The 25,361-nt window shown below is 42.9% G+C and overlaps 2 protein-coding genes across 2 annotated transcripts; one reads left to right on the top strand and one right to left on the bottom strand.

Moving 5' to 3' along the window:
* Nucleotides 1-2,789: 2,789 nt before the first annotated feature.
* LOC146964482 (snRNA-activating protein complex subunit 1-like) lies at nt 2,790-25,095 on the bottom strand. Its single transcript, XM_085767857.1, has 10 exons — nt 24,769-25,095; nt 23,640-23,796; nt 21,624-21,764; nt 17,525-17,629; nt 6,495-6,650; nt 6,259-6,318; nt 4,053-4,115; nt 3,814-3,952; nt 3,513-3,584; nt 2,790-3,042 (listed from the first exon to the last, which is right to left on the bottom strand). Exons 1-9 carry the CDS (start codon nt 24,897-24,899, stop codon nt 3,514-3,516), a joined length of 1,023 nt encoding a protein of 340 aa, XP_085623983.1. The 5' UTR covers nt 24,900-25,095; the 3' UTR covers nt 2,790-3,042; nt 3,513.
* On the top strand, nt 15,658-16,988 carry LOC146964483 (E3 ubiquitin-protein ligase TRIM35-like). Its single transcript, XM_085767961.1, has 3 exons — nt 15,658-16,272; nt 16,333-16,873; nt 16,959-16,988. The coding sequence occupies exons 1-3, from the start codon at nt 15,752-15,754 to the stop codon at nt 16,986-16,988; spliced, it is 1,092 nt and encodes a 363-aa protein (XP_085624087.1). The 5' UTR covers nt 15,658-15,751.
* Nucleotides 25,096-25,361: the final 266 nt, after the last annotated feature.

Here is a 25,361-nt window from a genome sequence, read left to right on the forward strand (position 1 = left end):
AATTTTCTGGGGGAAACACTGCTGAGCCTCTCAGTGCGGCGATGTCCCTCTCTGCTCCAATACAAAGATTTTCAGGGACCCATGTTTATAACTTGCAAGTGTGTCCAAAATATTTACTGTAGAAACACCAATGTCATATCAAAGCATTCAGGAAGTCCTTCTGACGACCACGGTCTGCTGCTTTTTCTGATAGGAGCTACGGTTTTGTCGGAATAAGCCAAAATGTGAGACCAGCGCTGAGGCAGAAAATCGCCCTTTTTCGGTCTGTTTCTGTCTGCCATGACTGACTCTACTTCGTGTCTGCTGTGTTTTCAGCTTCACTCACAGACTAAATGGCTTCCATACCAGAGGAGGATCTCTGCTGTCCGGTCTGTACGGAGGTCTTCAGAGATCCTGTTGTTCTGACCTGCAGTTTCTGTAAAAAATGTCTGAAGAGATGGTGGAAGGAGAAACAAGATCCACTGTGCCCAGTTTGTAGGAGAAGATCTTCAAGAGACCAACCACCTCGTAACCTGGTGTTGAAGAACCTGTGTGAGAGCTTCTTACAGCAGAGAGAGCAGAGATCTCCAGAGGCTCTCTGCAGTCTGCACTCTGAGAAACTCAGACTCTGTCTGGACCATCAGCAGCCAGTGTGTCTCATCTGCAGAGATTCAGAAATACACACCAACCACAGATTCAGACCCATCGATGAAGCTGCTTCAGACCTCAAGAAGGAACTTGAGGAAACTCTGGAGCCCTTAAAGGAGAAGTTAAAGGGTTTTGAAGAAGTTCAGGTGAAGTTTGGTCAAACAGCAGAACACATTAAGGTCCAGGCCCGACACACAGAGAGGCAGATTAAGGAGCAGTTTAAGAAGCTTCACCAGTTTCTAGAAGAGGAAGAGGAGGCCAGGATGGCTGCACTGAGGGAGGAAGAGGAGCAGAAGAGTCAGAGGATGAAGGAGAAGATGGAGGCTCTGAGCAGAGAGAGAGAGCAGCTCTTTCACACACAGTCAGAGCCACAGAGGACGAGCTGAGAGCTGAAGACGTCTCATTCCTGCTCAACTACAAGGCTGCAGTGGAAAGAGTCCAGCAGCCCCCTCAGCTGGACTCTGATAGACCAGGCCAAACACCTGGGCAACCTGACCTTCAACATCTGGAACAAGATGAAGGACATGGTCTCCTACAGTCCTGTGGTTCTGGACCCAAACACTGCTCATCCAGAACTCATCCTGTCTCAAGATCTGACCAGTGTGAGACGAGAAAATATACAGCAGCTTCCTGACAATCCACAGAGGATCAAGTATTACTGGTCTGTCCTGGGCCCTGAGAGTTTTAACTCAGGGACTCACAGCTGGGATGTCGAGGTTGGAGACAATACAAACTGGGAACTGGGTGTGTTACCAGAGTCTGTGCAGAGGAAGGGAGGCCACATACTGTCTAAATCATGGGGAATACATTTCGTTGCAGATGAATTAGGAATAGTGAGGGATTATGGTCAATACTACACTCATTCACCATCAAATCCAGAGATTGATCTCCCAATGAAGAAGAAGATCCAGAGGATCAGAGTGAATCTGGACTTGAACAGAGGAAAACTGTCGTTCTCTGATCCTGATACTAACACACACATACACTTTCATTGAGAAGGTGTTTCCATACATTTACACTTATCATACCTGCCACCCATTGAAGCTGTTACCAGTGAAGGTGTCAGTGACAGTGGAGCAGAGCAGTTAGAGATAAAGAGGATGATCATATTTATAATGTTATAATCTCGTTTAAGGGAAAAATCTGTGAATTGAACCTGTTAAACTGCACCTGTCCTCCTGCTGTCTTATTATTATAAACACTCTTTATTTCTCTCATATCTAAGATATATGAGCAATTAATGTCATTTGAAGTTCACTCGTGAGTTTGGTCTGAACTTCACAGAGCAGTTATGGGATGAATCTGTCCTCAGTTTAGGTTCCAGCAAATCTTGTGCTAAAAAACATTACAATGTGCCGTTTTATGGTGATATCTGGGCTCTTCTGTGTTGATAAAAATAATCTAATTTCATTTCAGTGTTTTTTATAAGAAACATTTGTTAAAGTAGAGGTCTCTTTTTTTTTTTTTTTTTTGCATGGATGTGTTTCACTATAAGTCATTATTTGTGAATAAATTGAAATATATGATTATTTACCTAAAACACACCCGCAGATCTTTGAACTCATCATGCTCCACAGCCACTGTCCTGCAGGGTGAAAAGGGAGAAATTAATGCAATGTATATATATATAATAAAATGTGGTTAAAATCGCTATAATTAATCTACTGCTTGTCTGAACATAGACAAAATAAATGTGTCACAAATGCATCATTTATTAGATCTAATAATGTAAATATATTGTAGTAAATGAAACCTGTATACTGTGTATAAACAATAAAAGCGCTGTACTTACCCTTGTCAGATCCAGTGGTGAATGTTTGTACTTGACTATTATATAACAGATTATTTTGTATTTTTCTGTTCAATATTTTATAATTTTGAGTTTTAGAAAACAATGTGTCCACAACAAACAGGCCCAAGATAAAATCAGAAAAACAGAAACTTTAGGTCTGAACTAAATGTCACATAAGAAAGAGATGGACCAAGTTAACAGTTTCTTTTAAAGAGTTTCTTTTTATATAAAACATTATAAAATAATAAAGCCATCACAGAAGTCCAGTTTGAAACATTCAGATATATCCTGCAGTGAGTAAAAAGCAACATCATAACACTGGCTCAGTAAGAAAACAGAGTATTGATATTTTACAAACCTTTACATTTTGGAACAAATGTAAGCAGGTTTGCAACTTTAACTTTTCTTTTATGTTCTATAAGATATAAAACGTTCACATTTTGACATAAAATGCCAATAAATGGCAGCAAAAACCTTAAAGCTAATAAAATATTACTAACTATAATAAAACATGAGTTTTTTAAACAGGCGAACTCGTCTTTAAAAAACAAAAAACTCTTCTCCTCAGGATGAAGGTCGACTCCTGTGTCGTCTTCACGTCCACTTTTACATTTTAGAGTTTTCTGAAGGGAAAAAAAAGAAAAATCATGAATGTGTGAGCTTTATAAAAACAGAAATAAAACATCTCCATCTGTCTTTTATTATATATAAAGATGATTTTAGTGACATACAGAAACATCATTACATTGATGTTGGAGAAACTTTGAGGTCAATTTGGGCCACATAGGACGATCACGATTAACATTTTAAACAATAAATTTAGAATATATTAGCCTAATGTGAGAAACATAATGCAGCTCTTTGTTAACTGGACACTCCCATGAACAAAGTCCTGACTTTATGTCACTTACACAGAGTTCTGTGTATAATAATGAAAATGGCTCCAACAGATGAAGCTAAAGTGAATCTAGTGCCACCTACAGGTCAAAACTGTAGAGACTAATAACTTGATTGTGATGTGTTTAAGGTGTGTGTGTGTGTGTGTGTGTGTGTGTGTGTGTGTGTGTGTGTGTGTGTGTGTGTGTGTGTGTACCTTAAGGAGCAGAGTCCAGACTGGTGAGACTGGAGATCACAGTGGTCGACATGGCTTCTTTCTCAAAGGCAGCTGATGATGAGAAAAGAGTTTCAGTCATTGAACGCATCATTCAAGACAAATGTGGAGTTCACTTCTGACTTTATCTGATCGTGTTCATCATCACAACTTGAAATTATGTTTTCAACGTCAGTAGGACAGAAAAAGGAGGAGGAGGATGTTAGGATGGTGTGAACACCGTGATGTCCCTGAACCTACCACCCTCCATCTCTTCCAGCAGCATGAAGTTGGACGTGTTTACCTGAGATCCGGATGTTCTCCTTGGTTCTGGCTTTGAGTGACGGTTTACTGATCCTGGAGGAACCCGGTGTGGAGGACGGTCCCGCCTCAGCGCTGGTCAAGTCCACCTCCACCTGACGATGGCGGCGGGACTTGGAGGCCTTGGAGTGACCACACAAATCAGTTAAACACACAGGACTTTTAATATTTGACACTTGTTTGATTGATCATAAGGAATAAAGTGAACAGGAAGTAACAAACCTCTGCTGCTTCTCCGTACGCTCTGGACTTGATGGAGGCGAGGAGCTCGGCTCGGTTTGAACACTGTGGACACAGACAGACAGACGGACGTTAGACAACAGCGCCACCTACTGTTCACTGTTTAATAATGTTGTTGCATCTTCACTGGCCACACGATTCAATTCGATTACGATTCACCAGTCTACGATTCAGTTCGATTCGATTATACGATGCATCTCAGTGCATTTCGATGCATCACATTCTCAATTTTCTAGCCAGACATGACTTTTTCATTAATTAGCATAAATAGTCAGATAGATATGATGACTTTTTATTTACATAACATTAAATGGAAAACATCATTTAAATGCATTTCCACAATACAACAGCGCCACTTACTGGACCAGGTGGTTATTACTGCTTTACTGTTCACTGTTTAATAGTGGTGTTGCATCTTCACTGGCCACACGATTCAAGTCGATTACGATTCACCAGTCTACGATTCAGTTCGATTCGATCATACGATGCATCTCAGTGCATTTCGATGCATCACATCGTCAATTTTCTATGTTGCCACACATGGCTTTTTCATTAATTAACATAAATAGTCAGATTGATATGATGACTTTTTATTTACATGACATTAAATGGAAAATATCATTTAGGTTGGAACACTGAGGACACAAACAGACAGACGGACGTTACTTAGACAACAGCGCCACCTACTGGACCAGGTGGTTATTACTGCTTCATTGTTCACTGTTTAATGTTGCATTTTCAGTGGCCCCACAATTCAATTCGATTACGATTCAGTTCGATTCGATTATACGATGCATCTCAGTGCATTTCGATGCATCACATTCTCAATTTTCTAGCCACACATGGCTTTTTCATTCATTAAATAGTCAGATAAATATGATGACATAACATTAAATGGAAAATGTCATTTAAATGCATTTCCACAATACAGCAGCTTCCTTGGAGTCTGAACACACAAAGAAAAAGAAAAGGCCTATAGTCTACTTAAAGGTGCACTTGTTAATTTCTCAAAAACAAAACGCAAATCTTGGCATTGTGCTTTAAAATAAAATAAATCACTGTTTCTGCATGTGAACAGCATCATCAAACTGACATGACATCTGTGACATCACTGCTTCGATTCAGAATCGTCTCGTTAAGAATCTCGATGCATCTTTGAAAGGATTATTTTCGGCGCCCGTACTGTTCAATCTCATTTACAGTTTCTTCTTTTCCTTGTGTTTTATTTTGAAGGGTTGATCCAGAAGAAGATGACGTCAGTGACGGCTGGTGTAGTTTTCTCCAGGTTGAGTTGAGTTCTTATAATAAAATTAAACTCTTGGAGTCAATATCGAACGTCAGGTGAAAAGATACTAATATACTGTATATCACAATGTGTGATGATGTGTATTCGAGCCATTATGTAATTTTTTGTGTTTAACCACTAGGTGGGGTGTTAGGATGGGTAAAGGCAAATAGGTAAGAGCATAATGAGCATCAGGTGTGTGTAGAGGAGGAGAGCAAATTGTTTTCTGACCGTGAATTATCGTGTATTGAGATCGTGTTTGAACGTGTGTTTGTTACCGTTTGATGAAGAATATGGTTATGTATAAACACTGACCTGAAAAGAACAGAAATAAACACAATATGCAAAAGTAATTACTGAGAATTGGACTTTGGTTTTGTGGATACAGGTCTGGAGAGTTTGCCTCATTTGCACACCCAAGGGACTCAAATGTATGTGTGTTTATTATTTATTTAAGGCTTTATGGCTGTACAATGCGTTTCATTTACTTTGGAAGTTGGAAACTCTGAGCTTGTAACAACGTTGAGCGCTTTCCAGTTGAAAAACCAACACAGAAGTCAGAAAAATGGACGATTGATGAAATTAAACGGATATACAACGTTTCTATACTTGTAGATGTTCGATGTTTGATTGATTGATGATTCAAATTTCCATTAGAACCTGAACGCACCATCAATGAGCTGCATTCAGGAGCTCCTATCTCACATGTACAAGTTATAACCAGAGTCTATGGGCAAAGATTTCTGCGGCCCAACGGAGGAAACACGTGACCAATCAGTGACTTTAGACGACCTAGAACATGTTTCATCTACATTTTTTTATTGCAGGTGACACATTTAACTCACTCATCTAAAAATATATACTACGCACTGAGCTTCAGGTTTAATGTGGTTCATCACTCACCTCCTGCTGAGAGGACGTCCCCTCACCGCTGTCTTCACCTTCGTCTTTATCTGCTCCATCCTGACAAGACAGGACAGGAAAAATTTTGGTTCATTAATTGTGGAAATAGGTTTATTTTACTCCTCTAATCAACTAAACAACCATAGTTTTTTTGCCAATGAACATCAACAACAGTGGGAAAACATAGTAAAGCTTTGAAATAACTTCATTATCTCATCATTTAATAGGTTTCTCACCTCCTTCTGCTGCCACTTGTAGAAATCGACCACGGTGCTGCGCAGCTGAGGGACCAGGTCTTTACTGATCAGGCTGACGGACGAATCCCACGTTTCTGTTGTGGAGCTGACAGAAGATTTCAGCTTCTCGTAGAGCTCATGGATGTTGGACAGCTCCTGGAACAGGACAAAACAAACAAACAGTGATTGTAAAACCTTTTGTTTCTCTGGTTAAAGGTCAGAGAATTACAGACGTGGACTAAACTGTTGGTCTGGCTCCTGTCCGTGATTTTCTATTTGTAAATGTCCATTTACTCAAGTCCTGCAAGTTTGAAGTCCTGATACTTTTCTTGATGGTTTTCTTGTTGCAGCTCTTCATGTTTCTGCTCCACATCTCTGTGTCATGTAAAAAAAACAAAAAACAAAACAGACAACAGAGCTGCTGCGGCATCTGTTTCCAGCAATAAGTCAAAGGTCAGCAATGAAACTCAACTTGTTTATGGTTGATAAAGCTAAGCCCCCACCTGATATTGAATTACGTGACCTAATCAGATCTCAGAATCTGTTTCAAGTTTTGAACAACCCATTTTCAAGATTTGATCCAATCCATTATCCAAAATCAAATAACATAGCAGGATAGCAGAAAATCCTCTAATCAACTAAACATCCATATATTTTTTGCCAGTGAAAAACATAGTAAAGCTAAAATAATGCATCCACAGAATGTCTAGAGGGGTGCAGAATAAAAGTATTAATTTTACTGAATTTTTAAAAAATAGTATATAAATAATTGTTTAATAAATTTTGGCGGGTCCGAAATATATAAATATTTACATCTGGTTACATTGGCAACGTCGGCATGGAATGATCTCTGTGGCAACAGCATTAGAATGTTGATGTCATGTGTAACTGGCAACCAGTAAAACGGAAGGTTGGAGCGAGAGCAGGCAGTGAGAGTTCTACACCTACTGGCCAGGAGGAATTAAACTTGTAGCTATCACCTTTAAAATAACTTCATTATCTCATTAACAGGAGAGGAGAGGAGAGGAGAGGAGAGGAGAGAGGAGGGGAGGGGAGGAGAGAGGAGGAGAGGAGAGGAGAGGAGAGGAGAGGAGAGGAGAGGAGAGGAGAGGAGAGGAGAGGAGAGGAGAGGAGAGGAGAGAGGAGAAAAAGCGATTTCAACATCTGGGTTTATCTTGATTCATGTTCACAAACAGAAAAAACAAAGCTGCTAAACCACCTGTTTCCAGCGATGAATCAAAGGTCAGCAATGAAACTGTTAATGGTTGACAAAGCTCCGCCCCCTCACCTGAGACAAACCAGGGAACAGTTTGTTCTTCGTCACTTTCATTCAGAAAAGAAGTCTTTACTATAGCTACTTTCATAAAAAGTGCCTGGTCAAAAAGAAAAAGTGAATTATTTATGTGAATTCCATGCGGTTTTTCTTTTTTTTTGGTTTGTCTGATTATTTTGTTTGGTGTCTAAATATGAAATGTAACTTGTAAGCCCTTATAGGCTGGGCGCCTTAATTGGTGCACGACACTTAAATAAATATAAATTCATTCAAATAAATTCATTCAGCTTCAGCTTCAGACCAAACTAACAACTTCCTGTGAGTGAGTCCAGCTACAACACTGCTGCTTCAACCTGCTGACACTCCACACACTGAAGATGAGTTTGACTAAAACCTGGACTCAGAGTCACAGTAAACTTCAGTCAAGTCAGTAGAGGAGGGAGGGGAGCCATGACTGACTCTACTTCCTGTCTGCTGTGTTTTCAGCTCCACTCACAGACTAAATGGCTTCCAGACCAGAGGAGGATCTCTGCTGTCCGGTCTGTACGGAGGTCTTCAGAGATCCTGTTGTTCTGACCTGCAGCCACAGCTTCTGTAGAGACTGTCTGAAGAGCTGGTGGAGAGAGGAACAAGATCCACTGTGTCCAGTTTGTAAGAAAAGATCTTCAAAGGAAGAACCTCCTGTTAGTCTGGTGTTACAGCAGAGAGAGCAGAGATCTCCAGAGGCTCTCTGCAGTCTGCACTCTGAGAAACTCAAACTCTTCTGTCTGGACCATCAGCAGCCAGTGTGTCTCATCTGCAGAGATTCAAAAAAAAACACACCAACCACATATTCAAACCCATCAATGAAGCTGCTTCACAACTCAAGAAGAAACTTAAGATAACTTTGAAGCCCTTAAAGAAGAAGTTAAAGGGTTTTAAAGAAGTTCACGTGAAGTTTGGTCAAACAACAAAACACATGGTCCAGGCCCGACACACAGAGAGGCAGATTAAGGAGCAGTTTAAGAAGCTTCACCAGTTTCTAGAAGAGGAAGAGGAGGCCAGGATGGCTGCACTGAGGGAGGAAGAGGAGCAGAAGAGTCAGAGGATGAAGCCTCTGAGCAGAGAGATAGCAGCTCTTTCACACACAGTCAGAGCCACAGAGGACGAGCTGAGAGCTGAAGACGTCTCATTCCTGCTCAACTACAAGGCTGCAGTGGAAAGAGTCCAGCAGCGCCCCCTGCTGGAGGATCCACAGCTGGACTCAGGAGCTCTGATAGACCAGGCCAAACACCTGGGCAACCTGACCTTCAACATCTGGAACAAGATGAAGTACATGGTCTCCTACAGTCCTGTGGTTCTGGACCCAAACACTGCTCATCCAGAACTCATCCTGTATGAAGATCTGACCAGTGTGAGAGATGGAGATGAACAGCAACTTCCTGACAATCCGGAGAGGATTGATATTATCTACTCTGTCCTGGGCTCTGAGAGTTTTAACTCAGGGACTCACAGCTGGGATGTCGAGGTTGGAGACAACACAAGCTGGAGACTGGGTGTGTTACCAGAGTCTGTGGTGAGGAAAGTAAACAAGATATGGTCTGAATTATGGGGAATGGCTTTCTATGGAGTTAAATACAGAGAATGTTCACCATCAGGTTCAGTCATTAATCTCCCAGTAGTGAAGAAGCTCCAGAGGATCAGAGTGAATCTGGACTTGAACAGAGGAAAACTGTTGTTCTCTGATCCTGATACTAACACACACATACACACCTTCACACACACTTTCACTGTTTCCATTCATTTACACTGATGATAACCTCCCATTGAAGCTGTTACCAGTGAAGGTGTCAGTGACAGTGGAGCAGAGCAGTTAGAGATAAAGAGGATGATCATATTTATAATGTTGTTTATTTCTTAAAGAGAAAAGTCAGAGAATTGAACCTGTTAAACTGCACCTGTCCTCCTGCTGTCTCACTACAAACACTCTTTATTTCTCTTTGACTATCTATCTATCTATCTATCTATCTATCTATCTCTCTCTCTCTCTCTCTCTCTCTCTCCTCCACACCTCTGTTAGCGCAAAATTATTAGTAACTAACGCTCCATAACCCCCATGCTCTCCATCATATTCATATTTCTATTGTTTATTGTTGTTGTTTTTAAAATCTATATCTGTGTTTTTTGGTTGAATATTGATGCTTTTGCAAAACTGTTTCTTTTAAACTTTGATGTCAATAAAGCCTTTGAATTTATTGAACTTGAACTGAGAGTGAAGGTTTGTGCTGAAGAGAAGAATCTGTCACTAGTCAGTAGAAAATGTCCAAACTGAGTCTATTGAACTTTATACCAGATTGAATGTAAACATCATCATATTTAATGACTTTCAGCCTCTGGACAGGGATACAGATGTGGTGGCAGATGATACCAAACTTCACCTGAGTCATGTCTGGTAAATCCAGCAGACAGTGAACGCACCACCACTGTCAAACTGGCATTAAAGGAAAAGTAGAAATGATTATTTATCAGGTTCCTTGGAGGTTGTTAGGGCCCTTTTATATTCACTGTGTCAGAAGGTGGTGAGGGAGGAAACAGGAAAAACTCAAACTCCCATTGAAAGTTGAACTGGTTAGTGGCTCAGATTCATGCTAATGAGGAGATGATGTCATCAAGCAAACAGGAAGTGACTTCAGTTTGTTTACAGTGAGTGAAGACAGATGAAACAACAACAGGGTCTTCAAATGGAGTTTGGTGAAAGTGTTTCCTTAAAGTTTGGACGGTATTGATCTTTTCATCTTTGACAACAAACAACAAAACGTACGTTAGATACAACAAACAAAAATAAATGTACATGAGTTTATAACAGGACATTTTCTGTATGTTAAAAGAGTTTGACTGTGTCTATACAAGTTCACATCAATGAAAATCACGCTAAATAACATCAGCTCACATTAAAGCTACGAATATGACTACAAATTACTTTATTAATCCCCAAAGGGAAATTTGTTTGCCTGGCAGCTCATTTGCAGAAGAAATAAAAACCCTAATGTCTGTAAAGATCTTCTATATCTTCACACCCCAGGAAGACTAGCTTGTGCCATTGGCATCAGCTAATGGGGATCCTTTTAAATAAATAAATAAATAAATCTTTCAGTACTGCAGCGAAGAGAGACGAGCCGTCTACCACCGCTGTTTTCTTGGTCCATCAAAGTGTTATGAAGTGGATGATCTGAGCCGTTGAATTGGCCTGAATGGCCTCCACCATCTTCAGTGAGCATTTCTCCACCACCTCCCCTAGTGAATCCATCAGGGAACATGATTGAAATCTTCAGATATCATTAAAGGTGCCTAAGGATGTTTAGTCCAGTGTATCCTAGCAACGACTTCATGGAGAACTTCACATGGAACTACAGCAGTGCCATTGGTGGGATGTTAGTCTGTGCGGAAGTCCCGCCTTCCTGTTGCAGTTTTCACAGTTCCCTCGGAGTAAGGAAACATCAACAGGAACCACAGATATTTCGATATGACTGTAAAGATGTTCCTAGAGTGTGTTTACGCCATTTGCTATTCAAGAAGGACGTTTTGGCTTGTTTGTCGACTGGCTGCGTCAAAAGTTTTATTTATCAAGCTTGGCCCATCGTCTTTAGTGAGCTAGCGAGGCTAATGCCTACCCCATGGCAATATTTGTAAGTGCACCGTTGCTGGCACCGCCCACAACGAATGTGATTGGTTGAAAGAAATCCAAACAGCCCGGGCGTTTTTTCCCTCCGATCTCAGAATCTGAGTCGGGCCGGCCAGATCTTTCTTCTCTGGCTACAGGGAAGGTCACTGACTTGGAAGGACATTGGGTAAAGTTGTTGATGTCTTCTGTCTATGATGTCCTGCCTACTCCATCAAACCTCCACACATGTGGGGTGACAGAGAGTTCCAAGTGCAAGCTCTGTGGACAGTTTGCAAATCTTGAACATGTCCTCTCATTGTGCCAGTCAAGCTGCCAATGGAGTCATGATAAGATTCTGGTTCGGCCAGCGGATGGTGTGAAACAGGCACGGAAAAAGCAGAAACAACGTTTGGATGCGTCCCACTTTTCCAGTTTGTCAAGTCAGGAGCAGCAGGAAGGAACAAAGGGATCCTGGCCTCACCAAACGACTGGGAGATGCAGGTAAACCTGAAAAAGAGGCTCAAATTCCGAGAGGAAACAGCCCCATCTAGCCTCAGACCAGATATTCTTCTCTGGTCTAGAGGCACCAAACAGGTGGTGCTTATTGAATTAACAGTAACCTGGGAGGAGAGGATGGAGGAGGTGCATGGGCACAAGATCAAGAAACATCAGACCCTTATCCTCAAGAGTCAACAGAATGGATGGAAGGCCTGGAACCGACCATGGAGGTCGGCTGCAGAGGTTTCTCTGGACAGTCACTCTGGAGGAGCCTTGGGCTGCTGGGGACTGAAGGGGTGGTAAGGAGGCGCCTGATAGGAAATGTCATCAGACAGGCTGATACAGCATCCTGGTGGATCTGGATACAGCAGGAGGTGCAGTGGTAGGGCCAACCAGCTGAAGGATCGTCTTAAGAGTTGGATGGTGGTCAGCGGGGACAGATCCAGGGCACTGGATCTGCTATTGAGCCCCCCCGACTCCCCCACCCCCGAGGTGGGGGGCGTCCACCTGAAGACCTGCTGTAGCCACCCAACTCTTGCAAAGCCAAGTTCTTCAGTCGGGACCTTAAAGCAACCTTTACCTTTCTGGCATTTCACACAGCACAGCACACAAATTCAACAACTCCATCACCCTCCAGGTTACATGCTGTCATTCCGACATCCCACCATTCCAACATCCCACCACTCCGGACATCCCACCACACCGACATCCCACCATTTAAACATCCCACCATTCTGACATACCACCATTCCGACATGCGAACGTCCCACCATTCCGACAGGGCTTTAATATAAGGAAATGTGCGTTACTCAACAGGTAGTCTGGCCTGACGGAAGTACGTTGCTGCGATTAGCTTCTGATTGGTCGGAACGAGCCACCCGGCGGAAGTCCCGTCCCGTCTCTTGCAGCTTTCACAGTCCAAAAACAAGAAAGGACTCGCAACACTGTATGAGCTCCCCAAAGTACAAAAATTTATTAGAGGACTATAAAAAGGACAACGTTTCGAGCAGTGCGCTCTTCGTCTTTCACAGCTTTCCGCTTTCACAGTCCGCCCGGTAAAGGGAAACATCAACAAACAACAACAGGAACCGAACCATGGATCTATTATACATCCGTGTCATGAACAGAAGAAGAAATATCCATCAGCAGTCGTCAACGGTTGCTGACCGTCGTTACACCGCGGACCCAAATCAGAGCCAGTCTCTGACCAAATCCAGTTTCCAACCGGCAATATTTTGTGAGCGCACCGTTGCTATGGTGCCGACCACAACGATTGTGACTGGTTAAAAGAATTCCAAACGGCCGGAGCGTTTTTTTCTCTGATCGCAGAATCATAGGCGGACCAGCCAGACCCTTCTTCTCTGGAGGAGGATGACAGATGACTCCCCTCTTTAAGACATGCTGTCACAACCTGGCTCATAGGCTGCGACAAAGAAGCAACAAACTACTAAAGTGCCAATAAATGAAATAATTTATTAACACAAAAAGTCAAAGGTTTAACATAAACAGAATGAATGAGGTGTGTATGTCTGAAATATCAGTTGTGTACGTGTGGTTGAGTGATAGCTGTGTGGGTGTGTGTGGCATGTTGAATGCAAAACCAAAAGACAAAAACAAATGTGCATGCGCTGGTGGGGATCAGAGAGAGTGAGCGCTGCTCTGGGACTGGAATTTGAAGCCACATGGTGCACCGGGCCCAGGTGCGCCTGATTAGCAGGACGTCCAAATAAGGGCAGCAGCATCTCTGATGGATAAACAGGTAGAGATTGGTTAGAGGCCAACAGGGGCCGTGACAATGCTGATAGAGGAATATACCCCCTCCGGCCCTTGGCTGCGCTTAGAAATTCTGTCCATAAAAATAATGAACAGAACCGGTGACAAAGGGCAGCCCTGTTGGAGTCCAACACGCACCGGGAACAGGTCTGACTTATTGCCGGCAATGCGAACCAAGCTCCTGCGCCGATCGTACAGGGACCGTACGGCCCTCAGCAGAGGGCCTCCAACCCCATTCTGTCGGAGCACCCCCCACAGGATGCCACGTGGGACACGGTCGAAAGCCTTCTCCAAGTCCACAAAACACATGTGGACTGGTTGGGCAAACTCCCATGCGCCCTCGAGCACCCTGCGGAGAGTATAGACCTGGTCCAGCGTTCCACGGCCAGGACAAAAACCGCATTGTTCCTCCTGAATCCGAGGTTCGACTATCGGCCGAATTCTCCTCTTCAGTACCCTGGAATAGACTTTCCCCGGGAGGCTGAGGAGTGTGATCCCCCGATAGTTGGAGCACACCCTCCGGTCCCCCCTTTTTGAAAAGAGGGACCACCACCCCAGTCTGCCAGTCCAGAGCCACTGTCCCCAACTGCCACGCGATGCTGCAGAGGCGTGTCAGCCACGACAGCCCCACAACATCCAGAGACTTGAGGTGCCTTGCCACTGAGGACCTTCCGGACTACCTCAGTGACTTCAGCTTGGGTGATGAATGAATCAACCTCTGAGTCCTCAGCCTCTGCTTCCTCAATGGAAGGCATGTCAGTGGGATTGAGGAGATCCTCGAAGTATTTCTTCCACCGCCCGACAATACCCCCAGTCAAGGTCAACAGCTGCTTCCCCCTCCTGAGGCGTCGGATGGTTTGCCAGAATTTCCTAGACTCGAGTTTTTGCTTCCGCGACCACAGGGGCTGCCGCGCGCTTGGCCTGCCGGTACCCGTCAGCTGCCTCGGGAGTCCCCCGAGCTAGCCAGGCTCGGTAGGACTCCTTTTTCAGCTTGACGGCATCCCTTACTTCCAGTGTTCACACCACGACAGGCACCGGAGACCTTACGGCCACAGCTCCGGACGGCCTCGTCAGCAATGGAAGTGGAGAACATGGTCCATTTGGACTCAATGTCTCCAGCCTCCCTCGGGATCTGGTCAAAGCTCTCCCGGAGGTAGGAGTTGAAGACCTCCCTGACAGGGGTTTCTGCCAGAGGTTCCCAGTTTTTTTTTTTGTTGTTGTTGTTGTTTTTTTATCAAAGTGAACCTTTAATAAAAATGATGAGACAATTTGTAGAAAAGTTCATCAGTGTTTGTCTTACCTCAGAAATGAGTCCCACTTCATGGTAACATCAGAAGTTGGTGATCCTCTGTTATCAAGCTTTTATTGATCATGTGTCTTTTGTTCCTTGTGTCCTTACTCAGTGACTTGTCTCTGCAGGACAAACACCTGGTCAATCAGATCATAAAGTGGGATGGTAGGTTTTTATAGGTGAGTCTCAACTCAACCACACAGCTTTAGTGCAAGGCCTGAACTCTAAGGGCTTCTCACAAAGGTTAAGAGCGTCCTGGTTTCTGTCCAACACACATCATCAGAGACAAACAACTCATTTACTCAAGTCCTGCAAGTTTGAAGTCCTGATACTTTTCTTGATGATTTTCTTGTCACAGCTCTTCCTGTTTCTGTTCCATATCTCTGTGACTAATATTCACTGCACCACATTTATCTGACAGGAACTATGTCTTCTGACAGAAACTAAACAGTTTCATAAACAAGTTTCATTTTGACAAAGCTCCGCCCCCTCCCATGATTCACGACTCAACCCGGGAAACTGCTGCATTTCCTCCTCAGTCCCAGAGACGCAGACTGAAGAAGAGACGATCAGATTCAGCTTCTGACCAAACTTCCTGTGAGTGAGTCCAGCTACAACACTGCTGCTTCAACCTGCTGACACTCCACACACTGAAGGTGAGTTTGACTAAAACCTGGACTCAGAGTCACAGTAAACTTCAGTCAAGTCAGTAGAGGAGGGAGGGGAGCCATGACTGACTCTACTTTCTGTCTGCTGTGTTTTCAGCTTCACTCACAGACTAAATGGCTTCCAGACCAGAGGAGGATCTCTGCTGTCCGGTCTGTACCGAGGTCTTCAGAGATCCTGTTGTTCTGACCTGCAGCCACAGCTTCTGTAGAGACTGTCTGAAGAGATGGTGGAGAGAGAAACAAGATCCATTGTGTCCAGTTTGTAAGACAAGATCTTCAATGGAAGAACCACCTGTTAACCTGGCGTTGAAGAACCTGTGTGAGAGCTTCTTGCAACAGAGAGAGCAGAGATCTTCAGAGGATCTCTGCAGTCTGCACTCTGAGAAACTCAAACTCTTCTGTCTGGACCATCAGCAGCCACTGTGTCACATCTGCAGAGATTCACAGACACACACCAACCACAGAATCAGACCCATTGATGAAGCTGCTTCAGACCTCAAGAAGGAACTTAAGGAAACTCTGGAGCCCTTAAAGACGAAGTTAAAGGATTTTGAAGAAGTTCAAGTGAAGTTTGATCAAACAGCAGAACACATCAAGGTCCAGGCCCGACACACAGAGAGGCAGATTAAGGATCAGTTTAAGAAGCTTCACAAGTTTCTAGAAGAGGAAGAGGAGGCCAGGATGGCTGCACTGAGGGAGGAAGAGGAGCAGAAGAGTCAGAGGATGAAGGAGAAGATGGAGGCTCTGAGCAGAGAGAGAGCAGCTCTTTCACACACAGTCAGAGCCACAGAGGACGAGCTGAGAGCTGAAGACGTCTCATTCCTGCTCAACTACAAGGCTGCAGTGGAAAGAGTCCAGCAGCGCCCCCTGCTGGAGGATCCACAGCTGGACTCAGGAGCTCTGATAGACCAGGCCAAACACCTGGGCAACCTGACCTTCAACATCTGGAACAAGATGAAGGACATGGTCTCCTACAGTCCTGTGGTTCTGGACCCAAACACTGCTGGTCTAGAACTTATCATGTCTGAAGATCTGATCAGTGTGAGACGAGGAGACAAACAGCAGCTTCCTGTCAATCCAGAGAGGTTTGATTCTTTCTGGTTTGGTTCTCCCCATTCTGTCCTGGGCTCTGAGGGTTTTACCTCAGGGACTCACAGCTGGGATGTCAAGGTTGGAGACACTACAAACTGGAGACTGGGTGTGATATCAGAGTCTCAGCAAAGGAAGGGATACAACGTATGGTTGGGATCATGCAGAATACAGTTCTGTAGAGGTAAATACAGAGCAGGTTCAGCATCAGTTCGACACATTAATCTCACAGTGCAGAAGAAGCTCCAGAGGATCAGAGTGAATCTGGACTTGAACAGAGGAAAACTGTGGTTCTCTGATCCTGATACTAACACACACATACACACCTTCACATACAGTTTCACTGACAAGATGTTTCCATACATTTACACTGATGATTACCTCAATCCAATGAAGCTGTTACCAGTGAATGTGTCAGTGACAGTGGAGCAGAGCAGTTACAGATAAAGAGAATGATCATATTTATAATGTTTAAATTTACAAACACTCTTTATTTCTCTTAGACTTCTCGCTGGGTTTTATTTCTATATTTTGTCATAAATCATGATTATCTATCTATCTATCTATCTACCAACCACACCTCTGTTAGCTCCACATTATTAGTTACTAACGTTTCATAACCCCCATGTTCTCCTGATATTCATATTTCTATTGTTTATTGTTTTTAAATCTATATTTGTGTTTTTGTTTTTTTCTTGAATATTGATGCTTCTGAAAACTTTTTTTAAAACTTTCATGTAAATAGAGCCAACAGTTTTGTCCTGGTCTGTAAACGCGGCCCCTTCTCTGTGAATTTACCTCCAGCAGCTCGATGTTGATGAGCTGCTGTGGACGAGACGCTCGCTCGATGAACTCCTCACACAGCGCCGACTTCTCCAGCTTCTTCTTCTTCTTGTAGGAGAGCTGGCAGCAGGAGAGGAAATCAATGAGCAAAATCCTCACATTCAATGTTTCTCTTAACAGAAAACATGTGTGTGACCGAGTCAGAATGAACAATTAATGTCATTTGAAGGTCACTGGGTTACGAAACTTTACATTTCTTGGGAACATGAGTTTGGTCTGAACTTCACAGAGCAGTTGTGGGATAAATCTGTCCTTTGTTTACGTTCTAGCAAAACTTGTGCTAAAAATATCATATATTATATTATATGTTACATTATTATAACTGTATACAGTCAGATATATTGGACTTTACATCTCTCTTTGCAAGACGTCATATCTTATTTTCATGGAAATCCTCCCAAACCTCGATCTGGTTTAGAGATGTTGTGTTTTTTTTTTCTTATATTGAAATTATTGTCTAATATTTTGGGATAGGTATTTGTATTTACAAGTTCTGTTGATTTTTCTTATTTTAGGTTTGTTTGGCTACTATTTGTCCATATGACATGTTGTACTTGTTTAATTCAATTTTACTGTTCAGAGACTTTATTCTACTGCTCCTCTTTCCTGCTGTTTGCCCCTTGGGGTTGTTTTGGGTTCTGGGGAAAAGATGGAAAATGTGTGTAACTTCATCTCTTCGTATTAACTGTTTCTTAAAAAGATTAAAAGAAAAGAAACGAAAGAAAACGTGTGTGTGGTGTTGGTCTTGGTGTGAGCTCACCTGGACTGACATGGCAGCAAAGTGAAACGGCTGTCTGAGAGTAACGCTGTCTGCGAGTAACGTGCATTATATATAATGGGTGAAATCTATGAATGTGAAATTTGCCCAATAAAGTAAAATGTTAACAATGTTATGCTTTTGAGAGAGAGAGAAAAAAAAGGTTTTCTTTTCAAAATGTAACTTAACTTTAGTTTGATTAAACAGAAATTATTCCAAATATTTCCGAGAAAAAGTAACACAAATGAAGTCTTGAATAATAATGCAAAGAAAACATGCTCATATTCATTCCTAAATATTCACTGCTGAATATTTTAACTTAGGAAGAGTTTATAAATCAATTTTGGTGGGATAATGTCAATGTTTAATCCCAGCAGAAACTAAACAGAGCTGCTGCATCATCCTGTTTAAGTTTCGTTTTGACAAAACTCCGCCCCCTCTGATGACTCAGGTGGCTCAACCGGGAAACTGCTGCTTTTCCTCCTCAGTCCATAACACATCCATCCATCAGTCCCAGAGACGCAGACTGAAGAAGAGACGATCAGATTCAGCTTCAGACCAAACTAACGACTTCCTGTGAGCGAGTCCAGCTACAACACTGCTGCTTCAACCTAAGGGGCTGCCGGGTGGAATCGAACACAGGGTCGCTGCAGCGGGCGTGATATATGTAATCAGAGGTTCCACCGAGCGTTTCAGTGACGGCGAGCGGCTTGTTGCTGCTTCGTGACCGTCGCTGCTGCAGAGTTGAGGCAGACGCAGAGTACCATTACGTGTCCCTTTTAGTTAGGGCTTTGTTACTGCGCCACATTTTGCATTGAAGTGAATGGGACGGGCCAAAAAAAAAAAAGGAGCAATAAGTGTACTGCTCTGGCATACTTTCACCTAGAAACTCAATTCACTTTAAATTGTAGACACAAGTCTTGTTTATTGGTGTATTAATCCATGTTTCGATAGGTGTTACAGGTTGTTTTTTTTTTTATCAATCTTGCGCTGTGTCCCAATTCAGGGGCTGCATCCTTCGGAGGGTGGATTTGAAGGCCGATTACGTCACAGCGCTGCGCGAAGGCTGTCCCAATTCGTCCAAATTCGAAGGCTCCTCCAAATGCAGCCTCCAAATGCGTCCTCCTTTCCCCTGCATTCGGAGGATGCACCGCTAGTATCCTTCGCGGCCTCCTGTACCCCAAGATTCTTAGCGCACCGTTGTTGTTATTAGCAACCTAGCCGCTAGCTATCGAACGGCATAGATATATATACGTAGATGCCGCATTCGGGCTTGTTTGGAATGTCTCACGGCCGCCATCTTGAGGAGTAGTTCCTCCTGACAAGCAATCAACAGTCAGAGGGTTTGACAGCTGTTAATCTGGCAAAATGCCAAACTTTAGTGCCGCGTACGGATGTTCCCATGAAAGAAACGCCAAAACGAAGAGACATGGAATAACTTTTCTCAAGTAATAGGTTGTTTTATATTATAACTGTTATGAACTTCTTGAATTTGATGTAGGTAAGTTATCTGACATAAATGAAACTAACGTAACGTATCATAGGGTGGGATGTGTTACATTTAGTGCATATACCGGTAGTTAATATATTAATAGTTTGTTATTTTGTTGCCTGTATGTGTAGGCTAGGCTTATCAGCTGTTTCCCCCGGCTGTGAGTTTGTGGTTGCCACGGTGATGAGGCCAGTGAGTGAGTGTAAACCACTGTAGGCTACCTATATACAGTAATTGTGCTAGGCCATATTAAATCAGTTTCATGGCACTTACATTAACCCTAACTGCTAACGTGAGTTATATACCTGAATTGTAGTGTTTATATTAAAACAAACGGCTTGAAAATCGATTGAAAATTCAGTGATAGACCTCTGCCTCTGTAGACTACAGTAAGTAAAAGTTAGACACCTCCTGCTCAAGATGGCGGCGGCGGCGACAATCCGTTCCAATGGGCAGCAGTGTCAGAGGCGGCATCTACGTTTATATATCTATGATCGAACGGTAGCAGCTCTGTGCTGTAGCCACGGTAACCCGGCTCTGCGGCCGGCTTGGAGGTGTGGCTGCCCGCTGAGCCGGGCTCTGCTGGCCGCACAGGTGAGGAGCGGAGGCAAAGCATCTGAGTGTGACAACTTTTAATAAGAAATCTATGAAAACCCATTACCTGTGCTCTTTATTCTCTATTCACTTAATAGCCTACCCCCTGGCTGCTGTTCAATGGTTTGTTTATTAGTATATTAATGATAACTGCCCTTCTATTGATTCTCCTTATTAAAAAAAAAAAAAAAGTGAGGAGCGGAGGAGCGGTAGAGCCGTTGCAAGCGCCACTTTTAAATGTTTAACGTTTGGCTGTTGTTTACTTTCGGATCAGGAAATGCTCCGAAGGCTAGACCGTCCCATTTACCGATGGTTGATGCGGCCGTCGGAGGAGCCTCCGAAGCCGTTGCCTCCGGAGACCACGTAGGCTGGGTCCTCCGAAGGCTGCAGCCCCTGAATTGGGACACAGCTACTGTTCAATGACCATGATCATTGTTGGAGTCATTTTGAGATTATAATGGGTGTGTATTGCGCGGAATGTTCAGGGCAGAGTAGGTGACATCATCGGGTAGAGTGAGAGAAGTTTCCTGAAATTGTCTTAAACTTTTCTCTTTCCACCCTCTTCCCGGCCAGAAATTACAGTCTACACACATGATTTTTTTCCAAAGTTGTAGACACACTTGTTCTGTCTCTAACAATATGTTCATCAAAGCAGAGAGACTTATAGAATTTAAACCCTGAGCCTCTCAGTGCGGCGATGTCCCTCTCTGCCCAGGGCTCAACTTCTCGTCTGGTGACACTTTGGACGCTTTGGAAGCGTGTTGACGCCTGTTGACGCTTTGGACGCTCGGTGTCGCCGGGCTCTCATTGAAAATTAATTGACTTCCGGCGTTTTGACGCTTTGGAAGCTTTTGGTGTGAATGCACAGAGATGTTGTGTTTTTTTTTTCTTAAATTGAAATTATTGTCAAATAATTTAGGATAGGCATTTGTATTTACGAGTTATGTTGATTTTTACTTATTTTATGTTTGTTTATCAACTATTTTTCCATATTACATAAGTAATTTGCTACTTTTTGTAATTGTTTAATTCAATTTTATTGTGCAGAGACTTTGTTCTGCTTGTTGGGTTGTTTTAGGAACTGGGGAAAAGATAGAAAAGTCAATGTAATCTCTTTGTATTTACTGTTGTATTCCGTAAAAAAAATTAATAAAGAAAACAAAATAAAGAAAACGTGTGTGCGTGTGGTGTAGGTCTTGGTGTGAGCTCACCTGAACGGGCATGGCGCCGAAGTGAAACGCTTTGAGTGACATCAGCTGTCTGAAGATGTAGACGACGTCCAGGTGCTTCGCGTCCACGGCGTCCTTCTCAAACTTCTTCACGTCGTCCCAGTCCTTCAGCGCCACGTTGATCTGCAGCCAGAGGAACAACTCCATTATCAACCGTGCGTACGCACTGATGTGTGCGTAATGAGTGCGTAAGAACATTCCCACGCAAAGTATGGAATTTATCAACTTGTACTTGTGCTTAGGAACGTGCGTAAATTTAAGCACAACTCTGACCATGCGTACAGACAAAATCTAGTGGTAGAACAGTGGAACTACACATAGAACCCAGTGGAGGAGTCACAAGCTGTGTCCCAATTCAGGGTCTGCAGCCTTCGGAGGGTGGATTTGAAGGCCGATTACGTCACAGCGCTGCGCGAAGGCTGTCCCAATTCGTCTAAATTCGAAGGCTCCTCCAAATGCAGCCTCCAAATGCGTCCTCCTTTCCCCTGCATTCGGAGGATGCACCGCTACTATCCTTCGCGGCCTCCCGTATCCCAAGATGCTTTGCTGCACCGTTGTTGTTATTAGCAACCTAGCCGTTAGCTATCGAACGGAGCAGCTCTGTGCTGTAGCCACGGTAACCCGGCTCTGCGGCCGGCTCGGAGGTGTGGCTGCCCGCTGCTGAGCTCTGCTCTGCTCTGGCTGCACAGGTGAGGAGCGGAGGCAAAGCATCTTGTGTGTGACAACTTTTAATAAGAAAGCTATGAAAACACATTACTTGTGCTCTCTTTATTCTCTATTCAATAGCCTACCCCCCTGGCTGCTGTTCAATGGTTTGTTTATTAGTATATTAATGATAACTGCCCTTGTATTGATTCTACTTCTTTAAAAAAAAAAAAAAAAAAAAAGTGAGGGGCGGAGGAGCGGTAGAGCTGTTGCAAGCGCCACTTTTAAATGTTTAACGTCCGGCCGTTGTTTACGTTACGCCGTTGTTTACGTTCGGATCAGGAAATGCTCTGAAGGCTAGACCGTCCCATTTACCGACCGTTGATGCGGCCCCCGGAGGAGCCTCCGAAGCCGTTGCCTCCGGAGACCGCGTAGGCTGGGTCCTCCGAAGGCTGCAGCCCCTGAATTGGGACACAGCTACAGTGTCTCAAACTTCACACATGTTCCCCGTTTCCCTGTAATTTAGCAGACATTTTGAATGATTGGTGTGACAAGCTATAAAAGTATGCAGGTAGATTTGTGTCGTTATTATTCAATCAAAAAAAAAGGTTGCTTCAATCAAAAAATATATTTTCAATAAAAAAAAACACTTTTCTTCTTTGATTGAAAAGGTTGTTTTTTTTATTGAAGTGATTTTTTTTTATTGAAAACATATTTTTTGATTGAAGAATAAAGACACAAATCTACCTTCATATAAAAGACAGCTTTTTTATTTCACAGTGATCTTTCCTCTGACCCAACAGAATTAACAGCAGTTGTTACTTTCTCCTACGCAGTATTTTTTCTTTTGTTGGTCACTCACACCTGCAGCATTTAGTGTTCTAAACAGTATTTTTTGGTTTGATTCAACTTCCCCGCCCTTTTTGCCATGATTTTGGTGTGGGGAAAAAAATCCATTCACGCATTATTAAAGGGATTGTTGCTACATATATGGTCAATTGGGGGCGTTTCTGAATATAAATGACCCTAACCATGGTAGTTAGGAACAGGTGGGATTTATCATCACTTACTAGTGTGCGTACGGCCGGTGTCCGCACGTTTGATAATTACGGATTTTTTTGTACTTAGACTTCAGACTTAGACTTTAGACATTTATTGTCCCTCTAGGGAAATTCTTTTTCACATGACCATTTACATTTCGTTTCACCAGACACATACAAACACACAGAAATTTCATTCCTACGACAGAATTTATAACCTTTTCTACGCACGGTTGATAAATGAGGCCCGAGCTGACACATACACCGACTTCACCTAACCGACCGACCGACTGACCGCCGGCCGCGTCCTGACCTGCTCTGTGGGCGCGGCCGTCTGACACCGGTACAGGCTGAACAGCAGGTAAAGTCCTCCCACTCTGATCTGGAAGCTGAACGGCGGCAGGAAGTAGCTGTAGGCCGTGTCCAGGATCAGACGGCTGAACTCTCGCTTCCTGTGGCCCTGAGCGCCGCTGCAGCAACGGGAGGAGCAACAGATTAGGTTATACAGGAGGTTAAAAAATACTGGGAGAAAACTTCATACACATTATTCATCATCTCTCAGAAACAACAACAGGGTGTTTTTTATACTAGAGGTACATAATGTCTTTAATAGACATCAGTTAATTATAATCATGATGTAAATATGACCCATCACCTGTAATTAGAGAATAATTTATTCCAAACATGGTGATAAAACATGTTAAATGCACATGTAATGATGAAATGGCACTCCCATTAATGCTCAATACAGAAAACCAGTTTGTATTATTAGGCAAGGGAAGGCAATTTTATTTGTGTAGCCCGTTTTTACAAACAGTTTGTCTCAAAGGGCTTCACATAGCATCACAACAACATCCTCTGCCCTTAGACCCTCACATCGACTGAGGAAAAACTCCATAGAAAACCCTTCTAACAGGGAAAAATCTCAGGCTGAGCAACAGAGGAGGGATCCCTCACCCAGGACGGATAGACGTGCAATAGATGTTGTTACATACAAGAAAACAGTTTATAGTTTATGACACAGAATGTGGGAAATTATTATTATTATTAATGAGGTGTTAGTTTGACTTTTGTTCTTTGAATAATTACTATCTCCTTCCCCTATAATGTTCACTATCTTCTTCACTATTTCTTTTCAAATTTCAGTTTCTTTACTGTTGTTTGCTGCTGCTGTGTTTGATTGATCCCTCAGCACCAGATTTCTTTCTCACACTAAAAATACAAATTCAGATTTTTCAAACACATTTTACACCAGAAAAACAAACAAAAAAACAACTTATGATTGTAAATAATAATTCTTTGGCTGTGTAACTTCATTTAGCGTAGGGAAAACAAAAAACACAAAGGACTGTTCCCACTGGTGCACTGGCCCAACGTGGTTTAAAACAGAATATAAGAAATATTTGGTATGAACACATTCTGGTATTTTAAAATCTACTCACTAGAAGATTTGTGAGAACTTCATTTCCCTCCAGATGTTGGAGAAGATCTCGAAGCGGACAGAGTCAGTTTCCCTGAAGCGGCTCAGCAGCTGCTCACAGTCACATTTCACCTGTTTCCCGAGAGACTCCATCTTTGTTCCGCTTCCTCACGACGACAACACGTTAAAAATCATCAATAAAAATAAAAATGTACTTAAAAAAACATCCAAGGGTTTCAACATTTAGACCAGAAAACGGTTCTAACGTTGATCTCCATGGGACGTAAACACAACAAACACGACTCTGCTACGACCGTCGCCGACTTTATGCGTCATCGTCGTCACCGCTCGTGATGCGTTCATGAAGCGTCGGAGAGGAAAAAAAGAAAATAACACCATGTGGAAAGTTCTTAAATTAAAGACATAAATTGGCTACGTCCCAAGAAATATTTAAAGATGTATGTATGTAAAGATTTTCTGAAGTTGACGATAAATGCAGTTTTTGTAAAAATTTAAACCGAAAGTATTATAATTATTTATTTTTACAGCTAAATGTTCAATTTGTGTTATTTTTTTGGAAAGATTTCACCTCTCAAAGATTTGAAGTAATTTCTA

This window comes from Trachurus japonicus, chromosome 22 (genome assembly GCF_045865225.1).
Source record: "Trachurus japonicus isolate A0001 chromosome 22, Traja_1.0".
NCBI lineage: Eukaryota > Metazoa > Chordata > Actinopteri > Carangiformes > Carangidae > Trachurus > Trachurus japonicus.